This window comes from Marmota flaviventris, chromosome 8 (assembly GCF_047511675.1).
Source record: "Marmota flaviventris isolate mMarFla1 chromosome 8, mMarFla1.hap1, whole genome shotgun sequence".
NCBI classification, from domain to species: domain Eukaryota; kingdom Metazoa; phylum Chordata; class Mammalia; order Rodentia; family Sciuridae; genus Marmota; species Marmota flaviventris.
In genome coordinates this window covers 64,377,144-64,403,542 of record NC_092505.1, presented here as the reverse complement: position 1 = coordinate 64,403,542, position 26,399 = coordinate 64,377,144, and the positions used below count along the sequence as shown (strand labels likewise).

The following is a 26,399-nucleotide window of genomic DNA, read 5'->3' as shown; positions in this document are numbered from 1 at the left end:
ATACTTCCATGTTATCAGTTACCTCCAAATGATGAAATTATAAATTACTTTCTTTTTTTCCTCTGTGATTTTCTTCTACCAAATTACTACAATTGGCATGTATATATTTTATTATATGTACTATTATAATAATTAGAAAAATAAAAATATTTAAATTCCTCTCTTATAAGTCACAAGTTCATTTAGAAAGGAAATATGTGAAGATCAAAGAAGAAAATAAGAGGAATAGAGAAGCTGTAAATAGTGCTTGCTTTGTTTCTTCCTAAAGCAGTCTTTCACTTAGTTGTTATAAATTCCCTCTCTATAATATGTACTTACCGACTTTCAACTACTCTAAAGTTGTTATGTGTTTATAGAAAGACGATTCATTTCAAGAAAATAAACACTGCCTGGAAGGTAACCTTTGTGCACTGCAGCTTCCCTAACCATTAGATGGCCTAAGACAAGCAACCTGACCAGGGCTGATGTACCCCAGGCTGTAAAAGTGCAAAGCTCAAATGCAAGTGTTTAATGAGCAGGAAGACCAATCAAAGAAAAAACAATGTACCTCCATGTTTCTTACTAGTGAGTCCACCGTGGCTGTTGCCTCCTCAGGTACACTGATGCCTGATGACCACCCACTTGTACTGAGTTTCCCTAGCGATGCTGCCTTCAGCAGCTCATCCATTTTCTTCCTAGTTTCCTCCTTTGCTCGAGCCAGCTCTTTCTTTAGGACCTCTGCACTACACCAATGATGCCATTCTGCAAAGCAGTGTTGAAGAACTTGTTTCCGGTTATACTCAGTGGCCAGTTGTTGTTTTCTAAGCAACAAAGCACTTTCATTAAAATAAAGAAGGCATTTATACTTCATAAGTTGATAAAATAAATGAGTCCAAGGGAGTCCCAGAAATGCTCTAGCCTATCCTTTTAGATTAAGCTAAATGGAATGGAATGGCTTTAACATTCCCCAGTGCACAGGGTCTCCACATGGAAGGCATAAGCACCTCAAGACAGTACCTTCAAGAAAAAAGATGAATATTCAGTTCTATCATGTCACAAAAGAATATTGTTTTTTTTACATGTAAGTGTGTATTATCTTCATTTCGATACAAATTTTTTAGATAATTATAATTACTTTAATTTTCACATGCTTTTTACCATCTATATATTCTAGTATTTTGATAGCTATAATAAAATTTAAGTGACAATGATTTTAAAAATGACATATATTATTTGCTTTTATTCTGAAGGAATACAAAATACAAAAATAGAAAAAGTTAAGTCCCAAACCTAGAGGCAGAATTAATCACTTTTATGAACTGTAAGCTTTAAAAAATAGAACTTTAATAGTGATGAACCCTTGCATCTCTACCATCCTCAATGTCCATGTGTTAATATTCCTAATTCCTATTTCTTAGAGGAGTTACAATACTAGACTATACAATGTACTAGGCTCATATTTTAATAAATTTTATTTTGTTTAAAAAAAGAATATTAAATTTTGTATAGCCTTAAAATAGTTTCTGACCATAAAATAGGGGAAGGAGCAAAAAGAATAGGTATATAAATAACTTTTAAAAAGAGGAATGCATGAGGGAGAAAGATTCAACTGGTAAGCTAAGGAAGGCAGGCTTGGGAGAAAGGAAAAGGAATAAATTGTCAGTAATTTTAAAACTTATAAAAGTAAAATAAAACTATGAGAGTGGATATTATAAATGAAAGACTTGGTAGGAGACTGATCATTAAAAGGAAGGATTCATTTAAAACCCTTGAACTGAATGAATGACAACATTGTGAACATGCTTGCTAATATTACATACATCCATGAAAGGTAAAGGCCAGGCACTTGCTCTCATGAAACTCATCATCTAGCTCTTCCTGAGGAAGAGCTTCTTTCATTCCCCAAAACTTCATAAATGTTAGAAGAAGTGAGTGGAATCTTTATCAGAAGACACTTTGGTGATAGCCAGTCAAGAATTCAAGTGGAGGTCTCTGAAGTCTACCTACAGGTGGATGGTTATTCCTGCAGAAGTGAGCTTGGAACCTATTATGTGGCATTAGGGATCAATCTGGGGGTTTAAAATCTAATATTTAGATGCATACTTGATTTTATCTTGTAAAGGTGGCTAATCTAAGTTCTCTATAACACTGCACATAAATTTCTGTTACATATATATAATGCTTAATTCTCATGGACTCTTTGGGGTCATATCAAGAACATCATAAATTCTAAAATCAATGAGTCAGGAAAACATTTCTAAAGTTCTTACTGCTTACATGACTTTTAAAACTCTTTTGAATGCCACCTACAGCAAAGAAAAAAAAAGTTACGCTGTACCTCAATATATAAGTTTGTGTGTATATGAAACAAAAATATATATAACTGAAACAAAAAATTCATCAAATAATATTTACCCTTATACCAGAGAAACACTGATATTTCTGTTCTAATCTTGTCTTTATTTCAGTAATTATAAAACTGAAATATAAGCAACTCTGCTGCTTATGGTTTGACTGTACCTTCTAAAATTCATGCTGAAATTTAATCACTACTGTGACCAGTATAAAGAAGTAGGACCTTTAAAAGGTAATTACACCGTAAAGGGCTGTACCCTCCCAAATAGATAAATGTCCTTATCACAGGGGGTGGAGAAGGTAGGAGGGCTGGTTAGTTATCTGGAAGGTGGGTTCATGATAAAAAGGATGAGTGACCTCATTTCCTGTCTCTGTGATGTGCATGCTTGTTTGTCCTTCCACCATATTGGGGAAAAGCACAAAAGCCCTGGCAAGATGCAAGTACCATGCATCTTGAAAATCTTGGATTTTCTAGCCCCAGAACCACGAACCTAATAAACTTCTAGTGTTTAAAAATTATTCAGTCTGTGGTATTCTGTTGTAGCAGCAGAAAACTGGCTAAGTCATCTGCTAACAACATATTTCATTATATCTAATTGATCTTCATGATAGGTACTCAAAAAGTACTTTGTGATTGGTGGGTTTTATAATAAAAGTATATTGTAGGTTATAATAAACATCTGTATATAATATTTTACTTTAATGAAAATAAAGTATCTGAGACAGAATAACATTGAATTAAAAATTGTAGAAGAAATAAAAACAATAAATTAGATAATAATGCAGGTAAGAACAAAGCTCTAAAAATACCATTGTATAAATAGGGAAACAAACAAAACACCCTATAATATTTTCTTAAAGTGGGTAAAAATCATCAATTTCTACAGGATAGAAGAATGTTGCTCTGATTAATGTGAAATTCAATTTACATCAATCTGCTCAAGAAGGAGGAGTGTGAAATGTACCTGATGTGCTAATTTCTTGTTTTTATAGCATAAACAGCCAAAATCAGCACTGGGGTTTTGACTGTTAGGGAAGAGATTATTTGGACACTATAAATGGCAAAGAGAAGGCCATTTATGTAACTATAACGAGATTAAAAATGTAAAAAAAAAAAGAGTAGGAAAAAAATACATGTTTACTATAGCACTTAGATCCCATTGTATAATAATTATGTAGGAGATTTGAAAATGCAGTTAAGATGTCTATATTTGTGGGTTCAGATGGATGAACAGAAGCAAAGAAGCTAGGGATCCAGAGACAAGAGTTGATCCCACTCCTGCTGCCTTGCAGTTCATTTCAGTAGAGTAATGATGTTCCATATAAGCCAGTTTCTATACTTTTTAAAAGATGACACTAAAACCATTAATATTTCTAAAAGTTAAAAAAAAAGAACCCAAACTTCCTAAAACCTTAGTCATATGCAATTTACTTGTGTAACTTCACCTAAAGAAATGGCTTCAGACATAGTTCCCAGATAATTATAAAATGAAGGACAGAGTTCTCTTATGGAAAACAGACTGTCCCAATATGCTTGCAAGCTAAAATCAGAAAATTTCTAGCTAGAGTATATAAATTGATCATCACAATTATATAACTGCATGCAGAGAAAGGCTGTCTCTGTAGACCTAAGAACATAAAATATAAAAGGTTTAAAAAGGAATGTGTGAACCATGCTACCCAGGATCTACACCTCAAATGACACTTAGTGAGAAGTGCATAATTTAGAACCTAGAAGTCAGAAGAACACTAACCAGATCTGGGACACAGGAAAGCATCTGAAAATTTCTAAGCTATAGATTCATCCTCAGAAATGGTGTCAATAAGCCCTGAATTGCTTAACCTAAAAGAACTTTATTTTCAAAATATAATTCAATAAGAAAAGAATCTGAAAATAGAGTACAAAATTCACATGTAAGGTAAAATGCTGAGGGCAAGACTATCAGATGTCTAAAAAAAAGTCTTGAATTTTTAAAAAAGGGAATAGAAAATAATAAAAAAACATATATTAGTGATGTGATTGAGTGCTGAAATCTGGTGTAGAACATAAAAACAGCAGTGACACGAACAGCTGCATTTGGGATGAGCAGGTTTAGCAAGAATAGGAATGAGCAAGCTAATGCATTCAATAATGCACTAGGCAGCCCCCAGGGGAAAAGTGGAAGATAAGGCAATTCTGTTTTAAAGAATTTTTAAAGTAAGCTGGCAGCACAAGTCTGGTCCTCCTGCCTCTCTGATAGATATATCAGGAAGTTTATTAGCTACAGATGCCACGTGGCTTTTGGACACTCACCTGGGTACCCAGGTGAGCAGAGAGGAAAGGACAATTGAACATGATTAACAGAGGCACTCCATAAATGATTGCCTCAGAGAAGGCTGAAATTAGAAGTGCTGTCCATAAATGATTGCCTCAAAGAAGGCTGAAATTAGGAGTGCTGGAAATGAAGAATGCCTGACAACTGAGGACTACAGTGACAACTGAGGATTACAGTAAAAACAAGTAAGGGGCTTGAGGGACAAAGAGACAAAAAGCATGCTCTAGGCAAGGCCCAGGACACCTGTGCAAGAAAGGGCAAGACCGAAGAGGTTGTGGAGGTTAATACAGGGAAGGGCAGAGATATTTGCAAAGAAAGAATTGAGAAACGTAGGAAGCAGGCCTCAAGAAGGGTTGGCAGAGAATGTTGAAAACAAATCCTGCTTCTTCCTAGTTTTGTCTAGAGCTGGCTGTAAAATCAGAGAGGAAGGGAAAGAGGAGGAATAGAAGATCTGGAACCAATTTGCAAAGCATGCTAAGGAAACTGAAAGTACAGTTCAAATTTCAATATTACCATGTCAAAGGTTTGTAAATACTAGAATTTTGTCTCATTACCTAGATAAATTCATCCTTGGGGTTTGGAAATATTTGTTAATGTTGAAACTGTGTTATGATTTTTTATTGAAATTTTATGATACCATTAGTTACAATACCTAAAGAGATAGATAAAAATAAAGTGTCCATAATTCCCATTAGGGAAAGCAAGATGCATTTTTAGAAGAAAGAAATGGATAAACCCTTGGAGTTTAGGTGAGACTCTAAGCACAGTGTCAATAAGAAAAGATGGCTGCTAAATTATGAATAAGAAGAGAGGGATTTTTTGTTGTTTTAGAGAGAAAGTGTGAAGAACAGAAAAAAAAAAAAAGCCTGCAAGATTAAGCCCTGCATAAGGGACAAGGCCAGTGAGAGCAAACCTCAGAGGAGTAACCCAAGTGGGTGCAGGAGATGGAGGATGAGGACTCATCTAAGATCTGAATAATAGATAAAACAATGATCTCAGGGGTCTGCGGGCGTGGGAGATACCTCACACCAATTGGAGGAGGGGCAGAGCAGAGCCGCCGCCCGTGCCTGCAAGGTAGGCAGACCGCCGCCCAACCCTGCAAGGGAGACTTTTCAACTATACAAGAGCAATATAAATATATAGGGGGAAAAAATTTTCAAAAACACAACAGTTTCACCAAGCAGAAAGAAACGCAAGCAGTATGAAAAGACAAGCAAAGAAAGGACCACAAGCAATGCAGGTCAACTCAACTTTAGAAGAGGTAACAGCTGCAGCAGATGGAATGTCAGATAAAGAATTCAGGATATACATGCTTCAGATGATCTGGAGTATCAAGGAAGACATTACACAGCAAAATCAGACAATGAAAGATCACTTTGACAATGAATTACACAAACAAATCCAGGAAGCAAAGGATCAACTATACAGGGAGATAGAGGTTATAAAAAACAAACAAACAGAAATCCTAGAAATGCAGGAAGCAATAAACCAACTTAAAAACTCAATTGAGAATACTACCAGCAGAGTAGAACACTTAGAAGATAGAACATCAGACAATGAAGATAAAGTATTTCAACTTGAAAAGAACATAGACAGCTCAGCAAGACTGTTAAGAAACCATGAGCAGAACATCTAAGAAATATGGGATAACATTAAGAGACCAAACTTAAGAGTCATTGGGATACAGGAAGGTATAGAACTCCAAACCAAAGGAATGAGCAATCTATTCAATGAAATAATACGAGAAAACTTCCCAGACATGAAGAATGAGACAGAATCCCAAATCCTAGAAGCCTACAGGACACCAAATGTGCAAAATCATAAGAGATCCACACCTAGACACATTATAATGAAGATGCCCAACATACAGAATAAGGAGAGAATTTTAAAAGCTACAAGAGAAAGGAAGCAGATTACACTTAGGGGTAAGCCAATCAGGATAACAGCTGATCTTTCAACACAGACTCTGAAAGCTAGAAGATCCTGGAATAACATATTTCAAACACTGAAAGAAAATGGGTTCCAACCAAGAATTGTGTATCCAGCGAAATTAAGCTTCAGGATGGAAGATGAAATTAAAACCTTCCATGATAAACAAAAGTTAAAAGAATTTGCAGCTAGAAAACCATCTCTTCAAAACATCCTTGGCAAAACATTACAGGAAGAGGAAATGGAAAATAACAATGAAAACCAACAGTGGGAGGTAGGACAGTAAAGGGGGGGAAAATAATCAAAGAGGAAAACAAACCATGTTTAGTAACAGAAATAAACAAATATGGCTGGAAGAACAACCCATATCTCAATAATAACCCTAAATGTTAATGGCTTAAACTCACCAATTAAGAGACACAGGCTAGTAGAATGGATCACAAAACAAGACCCAACAATATGCTGCCTACAGGAGATGCATTTGATAGGAAAAGACATACATAGGCTGAAGGTGAAAGGTTGGGAAAAATCATATCACTCATATGGACTTCGGAAACAAGCAGGAGTGTCCATACTCATATCAAATAAAATAGATTTCAAGCCAAAGTTAATCAAAAGGGATAAAGAGGGACACTACATACTGCTTAAGGGAACCATACACCAACAAGACATAACAATCATAAATATATATGCCCCAAACAATGGTGCAGCTATGTTCATCAAACAAACTCTTCTCAAGTTCAATAGTCTAATAGACCACCATACAACAATCATGGGAGACTTCAACACACCTCTCTCGCCACTGGACAGATCTTCCAAACAAAAGTTGAATAAGGAAAGTATAGAACTCAATAACACAATTAATAACCTAGACTTAATTGACATATATAGAATATGCCACCCAACATCAAGCAGTTACACTTTTTTCTCAGCAGCACATGGATCCTTCTCAAAAATAGATCATATATTATGTCACAGGGCAACTCTTAGACAATATAAAGGAGTAGAGATAATACCATGCATCCTATCTGATCATAATGGAATGAAACTGAAAATCAACGATAAAAGAAGGAAGGAAAAAGCATACATCACTTGGAGAATGAACAATAGGTTACTGAATGATCAATGGGTTATAGAAGACATCAAGGAGGAAATTAAAAAATTCTTAGAGATTAATGAAAACACAGACACAACATATCGGAATCCATGGGACACACTGAAAGCAGTTCTAAGAGGAAAATTCATTGCTTGGAGTTCATTCCTTAAAAAAAGAAAAAACCAACAAATAAATGATCTCATACTTCATCTCAAAATCCTAGAAAAAGAAGAGCAAAACAACAGCAAAAGAAGTAGAAGGCAAGAAATAATTAAAATCAGAGCTGAAATTAATGAAATCGAAACAAAAGAAACAATTGAAAAAATTGACAAAACTAAAAGTTGGTTCTTTGAAAAAATAAACAAAATCGACAGACCCTTAGCGATGCTAGCGAAGAGAAGAAGAGAGAGAACTCAAATTACTAGCATACGGGATGAAAAAGGCAATATCACAACAGACACTTCAGAAATACAGAAGATAATCAAAAATTATTTTGAATCCTTATACTCCAATAAATTAGAAGATAGTGAAGGCATCGATAAATTTCTGAAGTCATATGATCTGCCCAGATTGAGTCAGGAGGATATAGACAACCTAAACAGACCAATATCAATCGAGGAAATAGAAGAAACCATCAAAAGACTACCAACTAAGAAAAGCCCAGGACCGGATGGGTATACAGCAAAATTTTACAAAACCTTTAAAGAGGAACTAATACCAATACTTTTCAAGCTACTTCAGGAAATAGAAAAAGAGGGAGAACTTCCAAATTCATTCTACGAGGCCAACATCACCCTGATACCTAAACCAGACAAAGACACTTCAAAGAAAGAAAACTTCAGACCAATATCTCTAATGAACCTAGATGCAAAAATCCTCAATAAAATTCTGGCGAATCGGATACAAAAACATATCAAAAAAATTGTGCACCATGATCAAGTAGGATTCATCCCTGGGATGCAAGGCTGGTTCAATATACGGAAATCAATAAATGTTATTCACCACATCAATAGACTTAAAAATAAGAACCATATGATCATCTCGATAGATGCGGAAAAAGCATTCGACAAAGTACAGCATCCCTTTATGTTCAAAACTCTAGAAAAACTAGGGATAACAGGAACATACCTCAATATTGTAAAAGCAATCTATGCTAAGCCTCAGGCTAGCATCATTCTGAATGGAGAAAAACTGAAGGCATTCCCTCTAAAATCTGGAACAAGACAGGGATGCCCTTTCTCTCCACTTCTGTTCAACATAGTTCTCGAAACACTGGCCAGAGCAATTAGACAGACGAAAGAAATTAAAGGCATAAAAATAGGAAAAGAAGAACTTAAATTATCACTATTTGCAGTTGACATGATTCTATACCTAGCAGACCCAAAAGGGTCTACAAAGAAACTATTAGAGCTAATAAATGAATTCAGCAAAGTGGCAGGATATAAAATCAACACGCATAAATCAAAGGCATTCCTGTATATCAGCGACAAATCCTCTGAAATGGAAATGAGGACAACCACTCCATTCACAATATCCTCAAAAATAAAAAAAAAATACTTGGGAATCAACCTAACAAAAGAGGTGAAAGACTTACACAATGAAAACTACAGAACCCTAAAGAGAGAAATAGAAGAAGATCTTAGAAGATGGAAAAATATACCCCGTTCATGGATAGGCAGAACTAACATCATCAAAATGGCGATATTACCAAAAGTTCTCTATAGGTTTAATGCAATGCCAATCAAAATCCCAACGGCATTTCTTGTAGAAATAGAGAAAGCAATCATGAAATTCATATGGAAAAATAAAAGACCCAGAATAGCAAAAACAATGCTAAGCAGGAAGTGTGAATCAGGCGGTATAGCGATACCAGACTTCAAACTATACTACAGAGCAATAGTAACAAAAACAGCATGGTACTGGTACCAAAACAGGCGGGTGGACCAATGGTACAGAATAGAGGACACAGAAACCAATCCACAAAACTACAACTATCTTATATTTGATAAAGGGGCTAAAAGCATGCAATGGAGGAAGGATAGAAGCTTCAACAAATGGTGCTGGGAAAACTGGAAATCCATATGCAACAAAATGAAACTGAATCCCTTTCTCTCGCCATGCACAAAAGTTAATTCAAAATGGATCAAGGAGCTTGATATCAAATCAGAGACACGCCTTCTGATAGAAGAAAAAGTTGGCTACGATCTACATACTGTGGGGTCGGGCTCCAAATTCCTCAATAGGACACCCACAGCACAAAAGTTAATAAGTAGAATCAACAAATGGGACTTACTTAAACTAAAAAGTTTTTTCTCAGCAAAAGAAACAATAAGAGAGGTAAATAGGGAGCCTACATCCTGGGAACAAATCTTTACTCCTCACACTTCAGATAGAGCCCTAATATCCAGAGTATACAAAGAACTCAAAAAATTAGACAATAAGATAACAAACAACCCAATCAACAAATGGGCCAAGGACCTGAACAGACACTTCTCAGAGGAGGACATACAGTCAATCAACAAGTACATGAAAAAATGCTCACCATCTCTAGCAGTCAGAGAAATGCAAATCAAAACCACCCTAAGATACCATCTCACTCCAGTAAGATTGGCAGCCATTATGAAGTCAAACAACAACAAGTGCTGGCGAGGATGTGGGGAAAAGGGTACACTTGTACATTGCTGGTGGGACTGCAAATTGGTGCAGCCAATTTGGAAAGCAGTATGGAGATTTCTTGGAAAGCTGGGAATGGAGCCACCATTTGACCCAGCTATTCCCCTTCTCGGTCTATTCCCTAAAGACCTAAAAAGAGCATGCTACAGGGACACTGCTACATCGATGTTCATAGCAGCACAATTCACAATAGCAAGACTGTGGAACCAACCTAGGTGCCCTTCAATAGACGAATGGATAAAAAAAATGTGGCATTTATACACAATGAAGTATTACTCTGCATTAAAAAATGACAAAATCATAGAATTTGCAGGGAAATGGATGGCATTAGAGCAGATTATGCTAAGTGAAGCTAGCCAATCCCTAAAAAACAAATGCCAAATGTCTTCTTTGATATAAGGAGAGTAACTAAGAACAGAGTAGGGACGAAGAGCAGGAGAAGAAGATTAACATTAAACAGGGATTAGAGGTGGGAGGGAAAGGGAGAGAGAAGGGAAATTGCATGGAAATGGAAGGAGACCCTCAGGGTTATACAAAAGTACATAAAAGAGGAAGTGAGGGGAAAGGGAAAAATAATACAAGGGGGAGAAATGAATGACAGTAGAGGGGGTAGAGAGAGAAGAAGGGAGGGGAGGGGAGGGGAGGGGGGATAGTAGAGGATAGGAAAGGCAGCAGAACACAACAGACACTAGTATGGCAATATGTAAATCAATGGATGTGTAACTGATGTGATTCTGCAATCTGTATATGGGGTAAAAATGGGAGTTCATAACCCACTTGAATCAAAGTGTGAAATATGATATATCAAGAAACATGTAATGTTTTGAACAACCAACAATAAAAAATTAAAAAAAAAAAAAACAATGATCTCAAGGACACCCAGGGGATGGGCCCCCAAGTCAGTGTGTTTTGTCCATGTGATAAGAATTAAGTTTGTATAATGATGAACTCATTATAATAAATGTTCTCTCCTCTCCCTTGAGCTCACAATTGAGAAAGAATGCTTCAAAGGCTGGGGTTGTGGCTTAGAGGTAGAGCACTCGCCTAGCATGCGTGAGGCAATGGGTTTGATCCTCAGCACCACATTAAAATATTGTGTCCACCTATAACTAAAAAAATAAATATTAAAAAAATGCTTGAAAACTCTACCAATGTGCAGAGAGCCGGGGATTTAGAGGAAAGTGGCACGAAGGAAAGTCTGGGTAGAATGGCTCCTTTTTTCTCATATGTTTCTAGGATGACCTGTTACTTAATAATTTACCAATCTTAGTTTTTATCTGCTATAATCCAAATTTCAGAACAGTTGAAAAAGATGGATGTATCAGGGAATCACAGCCTAGACACTATTTATTTTAACAGTGTGGTATAGGAAAAAGCATCTGACTCACATCAAAAAGATAGGACTCTAGTCCTGGACTAGTCACTCTTAGCTTTGGATTAACAGAGTCACTTATTCTCTCCCAGCCTTCCTTTTATTATCTGTAAAATGAGAGGCTAGATCAGACAATTCTTGAGGTGCCTTCCTGATCTAGGATATTTTTTGTTCTAAAGCTTTGTAGTAAAAAATTATTATAAGTTAAATATTTTCTAACTCTGGCAGTTATGGAAAAAGATTGGTACCCATTCTGAACATTTAAAAATAGACACCTGAAAATAATTCACAGATATGAGACGCAAAGTTCTGAGAAGATCTTTTAAAAAAAAAAAAATTGGCACGTCATGCTATTATGAAATCCCCATTTAGTGCTTTTATATTTAAACAGTTTAATTGGAATGGAATCCTAAATTCTCCAGATTTTTCTTCTACAAATTTCTTCTAGCATGTAAATCTCAGTCTGCTTTTAACTTTGCCATCTCAGTTTCTATTCACTTTATGCCCTCACTCACATTGCTTCCACATTATAACACTTCCAGTTTGCCTACTTTGTCCAACAAATCCTGACATCATTCATTTTTCAGTAAGCAACTTCCCAATTCTTTATATCAAGCACTAAGCCTTGAGATTCTGGAAACAAATTATAGGTGAGATTTCTACATGGACCCCCACCCCACCCCTACTCTGAAGATTTCACCCAGAATACTGCAGAAAGCGAAAGTGACTACCTTTTCACTTAAAAAAAAATCTTCAAGAATTCACCTTTATTACTAAAGAAGATCTACCTTGTTCTGGCATTTAAAGACATTCAGAAACTGAAGGACTTGACAGCTATATACTTAAAGATCTCCATCCAATCCAGGTGGCTATGCTTCATGCCACCACCCAGTTTCCCAAACCCACCCAGAAACATCCTGTTTACCAGAAAGAACCCAGATCAAATCCCATCTTCTTGTCAGAGTTTTTCCTGGCACTCTTAAGGAGTTTCCTTGGCCACAGCAGTGTTTCTCTGTGCCACATTCTTAGCAGCAAAAGGGGATGTATTCCTCTGTTTGCAATAGTGCTCAATACCTGTACTGTCTCTAGATCTTGTTTCCTCCATACAACTATGTAGGAATATGTGCCAGTCTTCTCTGTACTTCCCTAGTGCCTGATGTTGTCATGTGGTTGCAAAGCTCCAGGGGGCATCATGCCCTTCTAAGTAACAACACTTCCATATTTCATTCTGAATGAATGTCAGAGTTGCCAGGAGAAAATGGTTACACATAAGAACATGAAGCCCCCAAATAAACAGATAATTCCTTCTATATCTATGATATTGATTCTAGAATATAAAGTTGATGAAGTGGGTGGGGCTGTGAGGTATAACTCAGTGGTAGAGCATGTGGAATGTGCTTAGTATGTGTGGGTTCAATACCTAGCACTATCTAACAAACAAAAAACAGAATGCAAAGATGAACTTGGAAATAAGAAGAAAAGGTATTTAATTTATCATGGAATAAAGAAAGCTTCATTTAAGGATAAATTTTGTTTCTTGTGCTTGTTATAAGTATAAGAGAGAACCAATATAAAAGCATCAAAAACCTCTAAATAAGGTGTGGAACAAAAGACAGTAGAGTGGGAGGAATCACTCTTGGCAGGTTGGCCCTCCCAGATGGATGTTCCCTGTGTCCTTAATTAACATTCTATGTGCAGACAGTGATTTCTATCAATGAAGATTATTGGCATATAAATCAAACTCCCTCTTTGAAGCATACGATGGTCCAAAGTGCAATGTGGCGAGATTAGCATTAGGGAAAAGTCTAATACTTGCTTCTTTTAAAGAAAGAAAATTAGGTACATTAGTTTTTAATCAGATAATTTTGTTTGCTTGGAATTTTCACTTAAATTTTTCTAGTTGAAATGTAACATAGAAAAACTAATTACCAAATTTTATAAGTAGTTAAGATAATTCTAGTGAGCAGCATTTTTAGAATTTATTTCTAGATTCTTCAGGAGGAAAAGATGCCCTAGTTAAACCCACTAGAAGGATTTTTATGGTATAAGTAATGGTACCTGTTTTCTTCCCGAAGATCATTTTCCAAGGCTTGAGTCTCCCTCTCCAACTTCTGGGATCTTGTGTAGTCTCTCCAGGCTCTCAGGACCTTCAGTTGGAGTTTCCAGTCAGATAAGGTCCCAGCTTTCCCCAGCTTAATCCTATGATCAAGAATCAGCTTGTGCCAGGCAGAGAAATACCGTTTTTGACACTGCAGAAAAAATATTGGAAAATCACCACTAATGTGTATTAGTGTTTCTAATATTTAGTATTGAGAGTCCTTTCCTCAGATTTTCCCCTCACACTTTTTCTAATAAATCTAGAAACTTTGATCTTGATAGAAGAGAACAAAGAAAAATTCCTTTACATTTATAGTGATGAGAATTATCCAAGTCATGCAACTGAGGTGTTCTCAGTCTCTCAGTTTAAACCAAAATTCCAAATTTCCATTGTGAGGCACCAGTCTCATGGGAAACTGGAGACACAAGTCATATCTAAAACACGAACTAAGGCACTTGAGAGCCTTGAAAGACCTGCTTCCAACATGATTTGCACTGCCAGGCTGTCTTGGAGCTTAAAATGTCAACCACTTAATTCATTCCTGTTCCTGGCACCACTGATATCCCTGAGTACAAGATAGCTAAAAGCAACAATTTTAGCTGGGCTACTGATGACCATGTTAGACTTTAGTGAGGAGGTTTAGAGAGACCAACTTAGATAAGGTCTATCAACCCAAAGGATGTCCTCAGTGTTACTCATGATCTTAGTCTAAGAAAATCACTGCAACCTAGTCCTTGTCTATCTATTCTATCTTTACAACAAAATTTATGTTCCTTCCTTTCAGCTCTTGGCTTTAATACCAACCATACTATTTCACTATCTATGTTCATGCTAATTTTTCTGTCTTTCTTTTTAGTCCTCTTTCTGCCTGACTACTTTAGGAGTCATCTCTCTCAGAAAACTCTTCTATTACCAACCCTCTTCCCAAATGTAACTGCCGACCTACTGTGTTCTCAAGGCCATCTATGCTGTCTTCAATCAAAACACTCTTCACACTGTGTCATAATCACCAGTTCACTGATTTCCACTATACTGTGAGCCTCCTGAGAAAAGAAAATAGGTTCCTAAATAAGAATGGCAAATCTGAGTGTGGGGAGACTAAAACAGGAGGTAAACTCTTGGGAAGTGACTTTATTGAAAATACGAGTGATGCTTGATACCAGCTTCAAAGACTTCAGCAGGGCCAGCCCATTTACTGCTTCCTTCTTTATAAAAATATACGATATTCTTTATTATACTTTCTCATTGGGAGAAACCATGGATGGTAAGCTTAAAAAAAATTGTTCCCTTGTCATTATGTCAAATGAGGGCATATTTTCTAGACCTTCACCTTAGATCTTAGAAAGGAGGGGAGGAAGGAAAGGAGGGAGGAAGAAGGGAAGGAGAAAAGTAGATTTGCTGAATATGGGATATGCCTTTAATCATAACAAGGAGAAGATAGACAGCTGCCAGGTTGAGGGGATATGCTTTTTTCCACTATTTCTTATCTCACAAAATACAGCATAAAAATGATGTTCGCATGTGACACTGTCAAAAGAAAATAATCTATGTCTATCCAGATAAAAAGATTCCTATTGAGTGACGAGGTAAAATATTCTATGCATAGCTGTCTCTAATTTTAACTCTTGGATTATTTCTAATGATGGAGTATTACAAACATAATCCACCTAGACAATAACACTATTAGTAGTGTCTTTGGATTTCTACAGTACTCTTGTCTATAAAGCTTAAGTAATTTCCATGTATTATTTTTTTGCTTTGGAGTTTTCAAACCCAGGGCCTTATGCATGCTAGGCAAGTGATCTACCATTAAACTATATCCCCAGCCCTTTATCTTTTAAACATGTGTAATTTTATTAATTCTTAGATCGTGACAAAATGGAAATTGAAAAGAATCTTATGATTTACCTCAGCAAGTTAAAACTTCAAGTGGAGAAAGGGTTAATGACTAAACTCACAAGATAAAGAGTTAGTAGTATACCTGAGTTAGCTAGGAAAGAGAGGAATAGAAAGTGGGATATCTGAGACTAAAATTAAAACATTGTATTATCCTGATTAATCTATTTGGTAATTAACCAATCCTAAAAATGAAGGGCAAATTCTTTGTGGTTTTTGTAATGAAAGAAAACTCTTTATATAAATTAACATGGTAGAAGGGCACTGGTTAGAAACTTATCTGAACTTAGGAGAGAAAAACTGGAGTTTATAAATTCTTTAGTTAACATATTTCTTTAAAATACCTAGTATGAGACTTTGAGAGCAAAATCAGTTTTAAAGGTCTATTATTCAGTTTCATGACACAGAAGTTAACAGCAACAAAGTGACAGACTTACAGAGCAACTGTTTTCTTGAAATTGACTTGCTATTGGTTTTTTCCTGCCTGCTCAAAAGCTTTTCAATTTCAAAAATTAAAATTTAAATAAAAAGAAATTAAGTACAAATCAGATAGCTGCTTAGTTATTCTTGATTCACAGCAAACATTATTCAGGTAAACCTGAGTCCCATGAATGTACTTGGGAAAGAAATCCACTCTTAGCCCTTCTGTTTTCATTTCGAAGGAAAAGCAGAAGTGGCATACTTTACTGACATGATCTACTTATTCTCTCTATTCCTCCTCCCCCACCTAATTCTGCTGCTTCCAGGTCTGCCACTCTTTTTCAGCTCTACATTCTAGTACTATTGTAGTGTTGTATGTCTTTGCTCTTTGAAACAGAACTATGATTTAACACCATAACTAGGTTGAAAGAGGAATGTATTCCATTTAAGCCAAGAGACCTTAAAATTTTAACCAGCTCAGTAATTAGTCTGATTGCTTTCCATTTCTTTCCTACTTTCTTTCTGAATAAGATTAAAAAAAATTTCAATACATTTTCAAATATATTATGTATTCATTTCCTAACTTCTACCATCTGTTTATCAGAAGCTCTGGTAACTAAGACTTGAGATAGGTAAAAGTACCAAAAATCACTGTGGGGGTGAGCTATTCCTAAGTACATATCTATAATGATTTTTTAAAATAAAATACTACAACGCGAAATTTAGAAAGTTTTAAGTAAAATGCTTTCCTTCCCTTAAAATCTTCCACAAGACATCATTTGGTTGTTAAGGATTCTACTCAAGAGAAGAAATGACAGCTCACCCTGCTAAATTTATTACCTGCACTGGAGTTGCCCTCGTTCTGTTGGCAAGAAAAGCTCTTCCCTGAAGTGTAATCACACTGCTGTCACTGCAAATGATTGACGTTAGGTGGAACAGCAATTTGCTATCTAATCTTCATTGTAATTCTAACCCTGTCACTAGAGATGCTTGTTCTGATTAATGAAGTGGATAACTCATCAAAATTCCTCAGCTATTTCCCTTTTGTCAGAAAGCTCAGTGATAATTGCATCAAAATTCTCTGTCATGGAAAAATAAACAATGAATTGTGAAGAGGACAAAAATGTCAACAAGTTTACAATTTATTTTCACTGAATGGAACTAACTGTGGTACAACTAGTGGTCTAGGGGAGCTGGCCAAGGCTCAAATGCCAGGAAGAAAGCCACACCACTCCTTGCCTCCAAATAACTCCTGTTGCTCCTGTTCCCAAAAGACAGACATTCTATTGCTACAAAAGGAAGCACTCCCTAACTTCTCTTCTTCCTTTTGAGGACCACTGTAGCTAGGCAAGAGACCCCACAGATGTTACAAATAGGCTGGGGTTTGGATAGAGAAGGATATTTACCACGGCAAGATAAATTTCCAGTGGGAAGGACCAGCCCTGAATCTGGCATGAAAAGAAGTACCCTGTGATCAATCCTATTCCTGGTTTCCATAATTTTGCCCCAAAGAATAGAGAAGAAATCATGGCATCACTCCACCCACAACCATATACATTGACGTTATAGCTAATTACAGTAGAGAAAATAATTGAGTTCCTAGAACACAGTGTTAAGATTTGGACTGGCTGTTGGGTTCCAAGGAAAAGCCTAGAGACTCAAACTTTAACGATCACTGCTGTGTGAAACTTCTGTATTTAAATTTTTATCCTTCTTCTTTTAAAAAAAGCCCTTATTACATAAATTTAACAAACATATCCAAAAGTAGAACAAAAGAATAAATCTTCACTCTGCTTCAAAAATTATCAGCATTTTGCCAATCATGTTCCGTCTGTCTCCCACCACCTTTTTTTTTCCTTGAGTATTTAAAAATAAATCCCAGACATCAGACATTATATCATTTTACTCATAAATGTGTCAATATGTACCAGTAACATAAGGACATTTTGTAAATTCTTCTTAATTCTGCTAAGAAGTTTCAATCAACAATATTGCTGTATTTATCTAATATTCTGTCTCACTCTAGAAGTAGTACAGTTTCAGGCAGCAATTCCTTAGTCTCACCATATAGTAAATGCTTAACCAATAGATGGCTCTAGCCTCTTTTAAAGAAGAACGACCTTAATACAACCCAAAACCTAACTATTATTAGGATAGAGCTTCTTTCCCCACATAGCCTGGACCAGTTCTCATGACACATTGTCTTTACAGAAGGCCAACCTACAGCTCCCCATTGTCTTCTCTTTCCCTTCAAGAATTTCTTTCCCACCAATCCCTAGAACCTGCCCACCCTTCTCCACCACGGCCACACACAAACTATTCCAAGAACAAAGCTTACCTCAAAATATATCAGACAAGTGCTTGGTTCACTCCCAGGGTAGTCTGACAGTAAGACAATGACATGATGTCATTTGTTCCTCACCCACTCAAGATCCTTATGAATATTCACCCCAAGTGTCTAGTGTTTAGGGAAAAAGATATTCTACTCTGTAAAACTTTAGAGAACAGACTCCATTTATGCCAAAGGCTCTTTTTTTCAAATTTTAAAAGTAAATTTTAATCAGTGCTTTTTCCAAAAGATAAAAAAGTATATATAATCCACGTTTAATAGGAACCTCTGGGAGATCTGGGTTCCTCATAGGATGAGGAAAGGCAGACAACAGCAAATAAACAAGCAACCTTCTTGCCCCAACAGATAACTGTAAGTGAAAAATTTCTAGAGTTGGCTAAAGTAATATATAATTATGCTTCAAATGCCTCCCAAAATGCATCCCACACATTGCCCTTTTCAATGAACCTGAAGGGGAGAGTTTCATGAATCCCCATGTTGGCATTTCTTTTTTTTTTTTTCAGTTTTATTTGCAGAGGTATTCCCTTTACTTCCCTCCTCAAATATAGATACTGTTGAGAGGATGGTTGCTACGTGTCAGTTCAGAAATGGTTTTGCTTCAGTGGTGTGTAGGAAGTTCTGATAAAAGTAACATCTTTGAAAAGGAATCATGCTATATGATGAATGAGTTACTTAACTACAGTTTTCATCATCCTGTCAGGAAAAAAATACAAGTTTCTTTTCCATTCATCTCTATGCTTCATTGGTTGAATTTGGGGTGGGCTTTTGGATAGTGCTATGCCATAGTGAACTATCAACAATGATTTCTTTGAGTCATTATCATCTTACTTTCTAATAGAAAAATCTAGCCAAATCAGCAAATCAAAATCTCCCTCCACCCAGAAAATAAGATTTAGGTCTATGTCACCCTATCTTTCATTATTCTCTCTAACTTTCATAAGCGAGAAAGTTTATAGAGTTTCTAATCTTATTTTTTAAAAAAACAAAAATGCATTATAGAATAGAGTGAGAATTAAGAAGCCCACTTTCCAAATACTGTAAGAATTTCAAAGTTAATCCCTTGTTGTCTCTGCTAATTAGCAGTGACACGTGGGTTGCTGAATCTCCCTAAGAGATTTCACCACAAGATCAAAGAGAAACTAGGATAGGATGGAAGTAGAACATTTCTACATAAAAACAGAAGTTTCCGATATAACAAAAAGACCTGTCAATGAAATGGGTAGGAGAGATGAATGAAGAGTGCTGCATCTGAACTTGTATTTTGATAAGAAAGCATTCACTGTTTCTGAGACTCTCTCATTAAATAATATGACCCAAATGAGATATAAGATTTCCATTGGGAGAACATAAAATCCAGAGTCAAAGCACAAAGAATTACAGGAATTAAAGGAAACTTGAACCAGAGCAACTACTAGAAACACATTCTTTTAAAGTCAGCCTCCAAATACTCTATCCAGCTATGTTTGTTGGGTCTGTACCAGTGACGCATTTTGAGGGTGCTGACAAGAGTATCCAGTTATCTGGGTGCTCAGTGTAAGTTACCCAGTTCTTATTATGCATCCATTTGTAGATTGCTGAGTATCTAGGTTTCATTACCCAAGGGCAGCTTCAGTCTCCTTTAGAACCAGGCTAGGAATCTGGACTGGGACCAACATAGCGATCCCAGAGGGCCTACCTACTCCACTGGCATTTACCAGGACTGTCCAGCCAAGTCTACGTAAAAGTGTGAGGTGTCTAGTAGGTAGACTTTCACCACGTCTCAGTTATACCTTTATATTAGGGAAATCTAAATTAGAGGTTCACTACTTATTATAAATGAATAGCATTATCACACTGAAGGACAAGGCAAAGAAAAGAACTAACCTAAGTAACTTTGGAAAATAATATTCTGACTAAATACTATAAGCTAAAACCAAAAATAACTGTACAGATATTATACATTATATGTTAGTACATTTGCTTCCATAGTGGTATATGTTAGTAATTCTGAAACTAGATTTATAGTATACTAGTACTAGACAAATAAATAGAATGTGCACAATGACAACTGGGTGTCTCATTGTCAGAGAAAGAAGTTACAAATCAGCAAGAGGGAAAGGCTACACTGAACCGGGGTGCTAGATTAGCATTGAAAATATCATTATGACAAGTCCCACCATTATGTACAACTATTATGCACCAATAAAAAATATGAAGAAAATATCATTATAAATTCACAATTACTTAATATATAGTCAGGTAGAACTGAAGTAAGTTACAAATAATAAAAGGGAGAACAAAAACATGACTCCCTGTGTTGTAAAGGTTTCAGAAGAAGCTCTTGGATTTCAACATGTATACAGATATACAGACACAAATCAATAGAATGTGCATGTGGGCATGGGTTAGTGTACCTACAAACATACATTTCCTAGCCCCATCTGCTGAGAGGGCCTAGAAACAATGACATCCCAGCAGCAGTGAGCACATGGATCTTGGTTTATAAAAGACCCTTCTCCAATAAAAAGGTTCTGTGTAGAAGTAGACAATTCCAGGAGTTATGCCAGGAAAATAGAAGCTAGACCTGGAATACCTTGTGGTGCCATAAAGAAAGGAAGCACTCAGAAAAGGATGGAAGCATGTTGAAAGGTCAAAGAAGCCAGCTGTAAGACTTTCCAATGGCCAAAGTTGGAACAACTTGACATTAGAGTTAACAATATTAGGTTATAACTCATAAAATAAAATAAATATGGGTCAGCCCATACTAAATAAAATGAATAAATGCATAAGCAAATAAATGGGAGAGATGGCATAGTTCCTTCTAGAAGAATTTTAATTAATAAATCTAGAATAAATGAGGGAAACACAAAGTCACCATTGACAGATACCATATTAATAATGACTGTAGGCAGGATCTGCCACTGGATGCAATAATCAATGGATGAGCATTTTAAGGAGGAACAAGGAATTTACATAGCTTCACAATATCTCCTACAAGACATTTATTAATTATGAAAGAGAAAATAGTAACTTTACAATGGAGAAACCCAGGAGACACAATCAACCAAGAGATCAAGGAAACATCAATAATTATGTACTCCTTGACACGATATACTGAGAAAGGCACAGTATCACTTATAAGTAATTACATGAAAAATGTTTAATCTCATTCTAAGCAGGAGACAACATCATAAAACACAAATTGAGAGATTTTCTACAAAAATACCTGATCAATTCTGTTTAAAAATGTCACGGTCTTAAATGACAGGGTAAGAGTCAGTGCAGAGATACACATCCAGTGTCTCAGGAGGCTGATGCAGGAGGATCACAGTTTGAGGCTAGCCTGGGAAACTTAGTGAGACTCTGTCTCAAAATAAAATAAAAAAGGGCTGGGGATGTAGCTCAGAGGTAGAACACCCCTGGGTGTTCAATTACCAGTACTGGTGGGGTGGGGGGAATATACAGTAAGAAAGAAACTGTCATGACACACTGGGGGAAACTAAGGAATAATAATTAAATGCAATATGGATTCATGGTTTGAGTACTGGAGCAGTAAAAGGACATCAATGGAAAAACTGGTGATATTCTCATTGGGTCAATTGTTTAATTAATGGTATCAAAATGGTATTATAACAGTGTTAATTTCCCAGTTTTGATAATTACACTATGCTTATATAAGATTTTAACATTGAGAAAAGCTGGGTGAAGGGTATTCAAGAACTCTCTGTACTATTTTTAAAACTTTTCGGTATGCCAAAAATTATCTCAAAATAAAATCTTAAAAATAATAAAGTGTAGGAAAAAATCAAGCAAAATCTCTTGCAAAGTGGAGATAATTTATTCATGACTTGTCTTTTTTCCCTTTCAAATATATTGACACATCCTTTTAAAACCAAGTAGTCTGTCTGAGATGGACCACTAATTCTGTAAAACTATCTATGTGCTTAACATTCACATATAGCAGTTCCATCTAAAACATATATGACTTCTCATTTCAATACAATTTTAAAATTATTTTTTTAGGGAACACATGTTGTATTCATCTCTCATTGGTTGTGTAACATATCATGGCACTCTTTCCTTCTGGCTTCTCAACATGGTCCCCTGAATATTCATTTCTCTCTCGATTTGCCCTTAGAACTCTTACCTATTATTATAGTAGGTCACACTAACTCCATCTGTTCACAAAGATCCAGAAGTCAAGAGTTTTTGAAAATCTTTCTTAAAATATTAACCCCAACTTTTAAGATTTCCTCCCACCATATTTTCCTATTTCTGAAAGCAAAACTGATCAAAATTTTGTTGTTCAATATCTGAATAAAATGGCTTCCTACCCATCATTCCAAAATGCTGCCATCAAATATGTCTATCTTTTAAAAAAATCACTTATGCTACTTTATTTTTTTTCCTCATACCTTCTTTGCCCATATTATATTCAAATTCCTGTTATTGATTCCTGGGGCCCTTATAAGTCTATCTCTATATTTATCAAGATTCCTCAAAATCTTTCTACCATTCTCTCTCTCTCTCTCTCTCTTTTATTAAATCTGCTCATTCATGTGTTGATTTTATTAACTTTCACTGCATTTTAGCAATACCTAAGGCCCTGGGTGGATGTTGCAGGAGATAGGAAAAATTTTATATATACACACACACACACACACACATATATATATATATATATATTTTTTTTTCTCATCCAACCATCCCATTTGCAAATCTGTCAAGTAATTTGTTTCATGTGAAGTGTAATAAGTCCCAAATTCATACTTTTATCAGAGCCCAAGGAGGTTACTCAATTGTCAATGGCAGTTATTTTTACAAAAAGAGAAAGCAAAAAGAAGAAAGGTAAAATGAAATGTAGACCATTAGAAAGAAAAAAAAACATAACATAAATGTATCATTACTTTGAGATCGGACCTAGCAAAGAGCATGTAACTTGTTCTTTTACCTTCTAAATAACCCAGTCATAATGATGCTTGAGAATATCAAGGTAGAAGTGAAACTTTAAAAAATTTCCAGAGAGCTGTCTATGTAGTTAAATGATATTTTGAAAAGGGTGATTGAGGAGAGTCCTAAATTTATCTGCCAGTTTCCTAGGATCTCACCTAGGCTCTCTATAGTACAAAAAGAATAGCTCCAGAAAGGGAGACCAACATACAGCTCCAGTCTCAGGTCAGCTGGACAACAGAGAATAAATAGTGTGGGCAATTTTGGTATTTAGGATGAGTCTTTCATGGGCTTAGCATTTACTTTATCCCATCTCTGATGCACCTCTTGTCATTTATACTACAGAAAACTGAATAAAGAGACACTATAATTCCTACCTGGTGATTTTCCTTGAAAGTTTGGATTAATAACTCTTTGAGTTTCCTTTTCCTTTCTTTTGCCACTTTTTCTTCATTCAAAAGAATGTGAGCACTTGGAAACATGTCTTTCTCTGGATTCTTTTGAGAATTTTCTTCTTGCCTTTTCTTCTCTCTATTAATAACAATTTTAAAATACATACATGTATAATAGAATAACAATGAGTTATTACAACTTACTGTAGTGGAATGAACACTGACAATACATATTTTTAGATTTGGCTCTAAAGTTACATAGTACGGTGATTTTTCTGAGTCTTAGTTCTTTACAAAATGTAGATCAAATGAAATAAAAATTATTATAAATTATCTTAACAAATAGAAAGTTCTACGGATTATGGGCTGGGGTTGTGGCTCAGAGGTAGAGCGCTCGCCCAGCATGCGTGAGGCACTGAGTTCAATCCTCAGCACCACATAAAATAAAATAAAGATATTATGTCCACCTATAATTAAAAAATAAATATTAAAAAAAGAAAGTTCTATGGATTATTTTAGTAAAATATTTTTATTCAGTTTATCATCAAACCATACTCTGTTGAAAATTTGAGAGTAAACAACTACTAAGTATTCTCTAATGTGGATACGCATTCTCACTCCTCATGTTAGGAGGGTAAAAAGAATCCACAAGTAAGAAAACCACTAGGCTTTTATAAGGTTTCTAGGAAGAAAAATAATAAAAGAACCAGGTGTTATTGAGTAAGGAAAGAATGGAGTCTATAGTAGTCCTAAAATAGCTGACCAGAGAAAAATGTAGAAAAATTCAATGATAAGGAAAGGCCTTTAGGTAAGTTCTAAATAACTTTGTTACTCATTCTCATTTTCCTCTTATTCAGATATTCTTTTTCTTTATTAGTGATAATAAGGCAATGGTGACTTTCTGTATGTTTATCAGAAAGGAAGGTGGTAACACAATGCACAGTAGGACAATAAACAATGATAACATGTCATTCCTGCTTCATTGTGTAATAACAATTTAATCATTTCTCTAATATTTATTAATGTCTGTCATTTATAAGTAACATTATTTTAATTATCTTCATAAACAAATCTTTGGACCTTAGATTATTTTTTTGTACTATAATTTCCAAGTCAAGGGATAATACCATTTTTATGGCATACTGTTTATTGCCAAATTGCTTTCTGGAAAGTTTAAATCAGTTCAACCACCTAGAAATAAAGGACATTATCTTTCTTACTGTAATGATGGGTAAGTTTTTAACTTTTGTAAGAAATTACCGGTCAATGAATATTTGTGGAGCACCCATTGTGAACAAAGCATCCTGCTATCATCAAGTGTTACTTGTTTTCACAGTTTATTTTAGGTCAGCCTAGTTTTTCCAGGGCTTGGGTGCAATCTGAAAAGCAGAGTTGACCTTAGAAAGAACTCACTAAAACACTGGTGATTGCTTTCTGAAAGGAACGGCATCTGGAGGAGGCCCGAGTCTGGCACTTGAAGGAGTGAAGCGCACATCCACTACTGAGCTGTTTTAAATTGGGTAGAAGGAGAGCAATCAAGAACACAGGGGGGAAAGCTGTGTAGGCTGATGGGCGGAAGGATTATCTAATAGGTCTTTCTGGCCTTTCACTTTGAGTAGGCAGGCACTTTAGTCACGTTGTTCCAAGACTTCAGCAGTTCATGCATCAGTGTTATTTCTCAGAAAAAATACGTTCATTATTTCACTTACTGAAGCTCATTTTCTGCATAAGGATGGATAATAGTACTACATCCTGTGAGGATTATTTTCATTTTCCTCTTATTCAGATATTCTTTTTCTTTATCAGTGGTAGTAAGGCAATGGTGACTTTCTGTATGTTTATCAGAAAATAAGGTGGTAACACAATGCACAGTAGGACAAGGCATAATTACCAAATATGCATATGGAATAAAGAAACATGTTCAACCTTAAAGGTATTATGCAACCAAGAAATGCAAACTAATCCAACACCTACTGAAAGTATTGAAAGTGAGATATTCCCCAGTACTGAGAAGTGTGATAAACTGCCCCACTGCCAGTAAATGAGTAAGTATAACCCATTTGAAAGCAATTTGGCAATGTTTCAAGAGCCATAAAAATATCTATACCTTTTACCTCACTAATGACATTCTTAAGACTGTAATTCAGAAGAATAAAAAAAATCTTTAGGCTAAGGATGCTCATTACAATATTATATTGATGAAAAAGCTACATAGCCAGCATGCTTAGCAGTACCTGGAGGAGGTCACTGGGCAGGAGGTCATTATATAAAGGATAGTATAGGACCTCAATGGAATAATACACAACCCTCAGAACTCCAGACTATTTTAATTACAGCAGGATAACAAATTAAATGTACTTTATGGTTGGAATAAAGTATGCAACATGGCCAAGACCAGGAGGAAACATAGAAAAATAAAATCAGTTAATTTCTTAAGAAGTATAATAGATTACATAATGGGATGTCTGTCTGTCTGTCTGTCTGTCTCTCTCTCTCTCTCTCCCTCTCTCTCTCTTGGCAGTACTGGGGAATGAACCCAGGTCTTCATTCATGCTAGGTCCCCAGCCCATGGGATTTTTCTTTTTTGTTAAGTTA

At 35.8% G+C, this 26,399-nt stretch overlaps 1 protein-coding gene across 1 annotated transcript in view; it reads right to left on the bottom strand.

The window, feature by feature from the left end:
• The window catches only part of Ccdc191 (coiled-coil domain containing 191), an 84,058-nt gene that overhangs the window by 32,168 nt on the left and 25,491 nt on the right, over positions 1-26,399 (bottom strand). Inside the window, 3 exon segments of the mRNA XM_027935900.3 lie at positions 548-800; positions 13,778-13,968; positions 23,790-23,943. Coding sequence (XP_027791701.2) covers positions 548-800; positions 13,778-13,968; positions 23,790-23,943 — 598 coding nt within the window.